General features: G+C 41.9%; 1 protein-coding gene across 1 annotated transcript; it reads left to right on the top strand.

The window, feature by feature from the left end:
* Positions 1–294: 294 nt before the first annotated feature.
* sertad4 (SERTA domain containing 4) lies at positions 295–2,756 on the top strand. The gene is made up of 3 exons (XM_070921105.1): positions 295–448; positions 1,330–1,448; positions 1,851–2,756. Exons 1-3 carry the CDS (start codon positions 295–297, stop codon positions 2,754–2,756), a joined length of 1,179 nt encoding a protein of 392 aa, XP_070777206.1.
* Positions 2,757–5,977: the final 3,221 nt, after the last annotated feature.

Here is a 5,977-nt window from a genome sequence, read left to right as displayed (position 1 = left end):
TATCATAGATAAACATCTTGTTAACATTCACCGCATCATTAGGAAAACATATGCAGAATGCTTGTGAGATTTATGGAGATAACGTGTGCCAATGTGCTTAAATAGTTTGCAAACTGAGATAACTTCTATTAGAATTATTTTACAGAATATCAGGAGATGCATCGAATATACTTTTATTTATCCACATCTTTGAAAGTAGTTAATTACAACCTATTAGGGGTTTGACTGCTTTGTTGTTTGCTTAATCATACTGATTTCCATTCTGTTTTTTCCAGACCTGAGTGGGAGAGAGAGATGACCCTAGTTTTGTCCATGAATCCCTTCCTGGACCCAGAGGGAGACCCTCCGCTCTCCACATACCAACCCATATGGGAATCGGAGCGTTGCACTAAGACCTGCCTGTCAAACCCTGCCCCGCCATGCAGCTCTGAAGAGCAATTTACACAAGGTACAGACACCAAACACACATGTTCGTCCATTCAGTTTTACCAAGGTCTTTGCAGATCATCATCACATCTGATGGGCATGGCCTACCTTGGTAGTCCTTAATTTTGACACCTGGCAATTAGACCCATCTGTCCCAGCCATCCATCAGTATCAGTCTATCATGGCCCTGCTGTCACATCCTCTAGTTTTCTCGGCAATGTGCACTCCATCAGTCAAAATGTAAGATTTGAGTGTAGTTAAGCACGCAGCGCTACTGCAGGGAGGTTGCAGCAGATGCTAATGGTGGAGAGCAATCAGCTAATTAACATGGTAGCAGTATGTGTTCTTGCTTTCATTACATTTTCAGTGTCATTTAAGGGTTAATTTAATTATATGAAGGACCAAGATATTGCCAGTTAAACAGTCATTTCAGTTTCAAATGGGTTCCCAAAGAAACTTGTTCTTCCAGATTAGTCAGCTGCCGTTTAGGCTACTTTTGAGACTGAGGTTCAACTCAAGCTTAAGTATAAGTAATTAAGAAACTGTTTTGTTATTAACTGCTTTTTTTATTAATGCGTCTGAAATGTGTCAAGGCTTATGCACAGCTCAGTCTTGTATTAATGTACACATTTGACAAATTCTGTGATTTTCATACACAGTATGTCATTACAACACATTGAAATAACTTTAGTATCCAAGTAGAATAAGTAATGATTACACTTAAAAAAAACCTAATGATACACATTTCTGACCATAGCAGGGCACAGATGTTAAAGGAACAGGACTCCGTGTGTAAATGATGAAAACATACGATAATGTTTAGTTCCTCTCATGTCCAAGATGTGGTAACAGTAAGTAGTCCAACAGTGCAACTGATTTTTGTGTTGTTTTCTCTGTCTGCAGAACCCCCCTGCAGGCGGGTTCCTGATCATGTTTCAGTATCAAGGATCGCATACTTCAAGAGGAAGTTTGTTGACGATGATGATGAGCCTCCCTTCAGTTTCAGGACGTACTGCCAGACTGTAAGTATTGAGAGCACACAGTGTATCCTAAATCAAGACTGCATCCAATGAACTTTTTAACTTATTACTATTGTAGAACATCATTTATCATCATGCAATCAATATTCCCTACATGACAGATAATCAATAGTTCACTCTATAGTGAGTTTGAGATTTCAGACACTTATCATCACAATGCTGCGTTGAAACTGACAGATGTTTTTTATCATTTTTTATCTTCAGTTTTTGCATCTATAGAAGTGCATTGTGGGATTGTTAGCAGAAACTACTATTTTTTTGTTCCATTGTGGGGGATATAAAGTCATAAACTCTTCACTCTTCCAAAAGTGAGATTGCTATTTAATTTGGATCTCTGGCTTTTTTAACTAACTGACATAGATCTAATGGGATAATGTCCTTCAGGTTGCACCAGTTTTGGAGGAGCGTGCCCATGTGCTCCGCCTCTCCCTGGAGAAGATGCGATTCATCGACGACCCTGAGGCCTTCCTCCGACGCTCCGTCCTTGTTAACAACCTCCTTCGGCGCCTGCGAGCTGAGATCCTGCTCCAGAGCACTGACTGGTGCTTCCCACCCAACCCAGCATTTACCACTGGCCCCTGCGTCCCGTCACCCAGCGCTAACCCCGCTCACCAGGCACTCCATGGGGCAGTACCCACCCGGATCTGCTTAGCGCCCCAAGCCGGACCGCCCTTCCGTAAGCGCTTCCGAATGGTCCGTGGAGAACAGGGGGATCTGCGCCCCGACTGTGCCCAGACCTGCTGTTGCATCTACGCAGCGGCAGCCGCTGCAGGACACTACCTCCACCTCCCATTCTCCATGTACGATGCAGCACTCTCAACCTGCCCGGCCACACCACACTCCTCCTCCTTTTTTCAGCTAGCTAGCCACAGTAAGTTAGGGCTGTCACTTGCCATAGAAGAGCACGATGATGAAGATGAAGATGTTGAGGAGGAGGAGGAAAATGAAGAAGAAGAAGAAGAAGAAGAAGAGAGGGAAGAGGAGGAGGAGGAGGAAGAAGAAGAAGAGGATGAAAGAAGACAAGCAGGGCCTTCCCTTGATGCTGTTAAGGACAAGACAAGCCAGAAAAGTAGGACTAGGACCTTGCTGGGTCATGCACACACAAGGACAGAGGAGGAGGACAGCTGCATGCCAGATAGGGAAGAAGAGGAGGAGGAGGGAGAGCAGGAGGAGGAAGAGGAGGAGGAGGAAGAGGAGCAGGTCGTGAGACCTTGTCAGTGGGACTCTCCTGCCACAGAGAGGGAGCTCCACAAGGTCAGCTTTTGGCACCGCAGGGCTCATAGACAATAGAAATTACTTAAGTCTGTTAGAATGAAATTGTAATGATGATGATTATTTCTCCTCATAGAGCAGATACAGCAGATGAAGGTGTGAGTTACCTACACTATAGTAATGCCAAGCCAGCTTTATTTTAATGGTTTAATATACTCCAGGGTGGCACACAGACAAATTGCATTTAACTCTAGTGATGTGGTCAGATGATAAAAAAAAAAGCCAGTTCTTGGCCTCAGTTCTCGCTGGGAAAACAATTATAAAGGCTAAGGTCGCATATGGTGGGATCTTAAATCCCAAAGGTGAAGTGAAGCTTGCTATTGCACTGTCTCCAAGGCCATTTCCAAGCCCCACAGCACAAAACTAAAGGTCTCAAGTGGGGCTTTATATTGGTGCAACGGTCTCGTTTCAGGACCCTAAACAAGCCTATGAAATGAAGGGTGGTGGATTTGGGAGTGTGTGCTCCTGTGCGTATATGTGTGTGTGTGTGTGTGTGTGTGTGGGTGTTTGCAAAATATGATGTAGCATTTTAAAAACTTGATTTTAAGCTGTTCTTTTTTATTAAACATGGGTGACACGTAATCACGTGTGCCTGTTGATTTCGACGCTGTCTCAGGCAATGGCGAGCGACTGTGCTGCAGTGGCGGCACGATGTGTACTCCTCAAATTATTTTAAGAGACAACAATCACAAACATTGGAAATGTTAAATCGCAATTTCAAGTGCCTTAGTGTTTTTATAGATCCATATATTGTGTGTTAATGTAATTGTTCTTGTTACTGAGTAGATATCTTGCATTCCAAGCGACTGCGTTTGACTAAAACAGGACACAGGCATGTTTTTTATGCTGGGATTCTTTCAAATGTCTTTGAAATGTCAAAGCAAACTAAATCTTTTGTTTTTTTAATTCAAAATGCATGTTTTCTAGAACTACCTGTCTTGACAATGCCCAAACTTGAAGTCAACTTTCAAGGATAGTTGCTGTAGCCTTGAAAATTGTGTTCAAAACCTCATTTACATTAGTTAGAATCCACCGGGAAAGGCTTGTTGTGCTTTGGTTGGTCTGTCCATTGATGCGGTTCTGCCAGAAATAGTTTGAATCTAAAAATATTGAAGGGATCACACCTCTAAAGCTCACTAAGTAACACGTTATATTTCTGCAGTATCCGCGGGGTCTTAAAATTATTAAAAAAGCATTGAATTTAATATTCTTAAAATAGGGCCTTAAAAGTATTGAATTTCGTTTACAAAGGTCTTACATTTTTTTATTGTCCTTTCCTTTTTTAAATAAATAACTGTCAAATGTATGAAATGTTTTGTGTGTGTAATGTTACAATTTACTCGTACTGTTCAGTGTATTGCTTTACGCTCTTGCCGGTGGAGTGGGCGCCAGCTCTTGTGCAAATCAGTCAGTTGTCAGGAAAGAAAACAAGATCGTCGCCTCAGAATGGGCAAGTGTGGTTTTAACCCTAAGTGGCAGTAGAATCCAAAACAACAAGTGGGTCAAGCCTTTTCTAGGCAATGACCATGACCACCTGCTAGCAATACTGAAGAAATGGCATCGCTTGACGCCAACTGTTCAGGCAGAGGTGGTTTGAATGTGAGTATTAGAATTAAACGTTTTATTAAATTCAAGTACTTGGTGAATAATTACTTTCCAGGGTTTAAAATCCATACTGATTTTCCATTGTATCCTTCATACTTTTGCCAGTATGGCAGTGAAGTTGGCATTCAATTTCATTCTAAGGGGTATTAAAAAAGTCTTACATTTAACTTTAACTATAACTATAATTTGTGAGCTTTAGAGGTGCCGGTAGGCAGATGTGTTTACCTTTGGACAGAGCCAGGTTAACTGTCCCTCCTTGTATCCCGTCTTTATGCTAAGCTATAAAACCAGCAAACCAGCTGCTGGCAGTAGCTTCATATTTACAGTAGAGACATGACAGTAGTATCGATATCTTCTCATCCAACTCTCTAAGAGTATTTCCCAGTATGACCTGCCTCTATTGATCCACACCTGTTTGTAAGTGTCTAGAATCGAGCGTGATAGAGTGAAAACACGTTGGTTGCAGGACACTGTCAGCCTGTTTAGGTATAAATTGGTGAATATATTGGTGTCATTTTAAAATAAAATGAATGAAACAGACCCTTGAGATATGCCACACCTCTGAGGACAGACCACACGTTTTCTACTCGACTAAAAGAAACCAAAGTTGTTAAAAAAAAAATGGAAAAAATTAAGTCAGCAGTGTTTTCGTCGTGACGTATCTTAAGGTACAAGACTTGGATGGTCTCAGTTGGTTTGTTAGGTGGAATTACTCCTTCCTGGCCATGTGTCCTGTCTTTTTTTTTTTCTTGATGTACAAAATGATGGTTTGCATCCCCTGAGACTGTTCTGGCATCAGTGACACGTCTCCAACCAGACACGTTGACTACTCAGCCTATTTCATTTCACTCCTCGAAACCCTAGATGATTATCAGTGGTATTTTTTAAAAGAAGAAAAAAACTTGACAAAGCAATATTTGTTTCTGAGACGAGAACATGTAACTGCATTGTCTGTAATTAAAAACAACAAAGGAGCAAGTTCTGCTCCGATGATTTCATGTGATGTTCTGTGACACGTGTAAAGATCAGTAAAAGAAATGTTGAAAAAACAAAATCTTGTGCCCTCCTTCATTCCTTTACATTACAGCATTTCAGTTCACAGTACAATGACGTGTGTGTGTGTGTGTGTGTGTGTGTGTGTGTGTGTGTGTGTTAATGTACTGCTTATTGTCTTGCTCCTCATCCTGTCTGCTGCTCAGTGGAGTGCAGCACCGCAGATTATTGCACTCGCCAAATGTCTCTCAGGTGTCACTCTGCCGCTCAATTCTTGTTAATCTTTTTGACATTACGCTCGGAGCAGTCACCTCCACACTCCTCCCTGCACTCCCTGTCACATCTATTGTCCCCGCCATACTCACTTGTTGTGGCATGAAACACACACACACACACACACACACACACACACCCTTCTACCTGTGTCCCATACAACCTAGTTATTATGACAGTTAAAGCTACAGTGTGTGCAGAGACAGTGCTGTCATCCACTGGCATTGCTGGGCTTTAAGTTAAATGTTCCTTTGATCCAGTATTAATGCTCACTATGTGCGCCCTAATTACTGGATTATTTCTAATGCTGTGCAGGTTCTGGAGCAGCTAAGCCATTGTAGTGCAAACTGTAGAGAGTGTGTACAGTA

This window comes from Enoplosus armatus, chromosome 15 (genome assembly GCF_043641665.1).
Source record: "Enoplosus armatus isolate fEnoArm2 chromosome 15, fEnoArm2.hap1, whole genome shotgun sequence".
Classification (NCBI taxonomy): domain Eukaryota; kingdom Metazoa; phylum Chordata; class Actinopteri; order Centrarchiformes; family Enoplosidae; genus Enoplosus; species Enoplosus armatus.
This window is presented reverse-complemented; position numbering and strand designations above follow the sequence as displayed.

Bases quoted from the DNA above. Each gene is read 5' to 3' on its own strand.
- sertad4 (XM_070921105.1), top strand. From the start codon at position 295: ATGACCCTAGTTTTGTCCATGAATCCCTTCCTGGACCCAGAGGGAGAC. The intron at 449-1,329 runs GTACAGACACCA...CTCTGTCTGCAG, and splicing joins TGAAGAGCAATTTACACAAG to AACCCCCCTGCAGGCGGGTT. The intron at 1,449-1,850 runs GTAAGTATTGAG...AATGTCCTTCAG, and splicing joins TCAGGACGTACTGCCAGACT to GTTGCACCAGTTTTGGAGGA.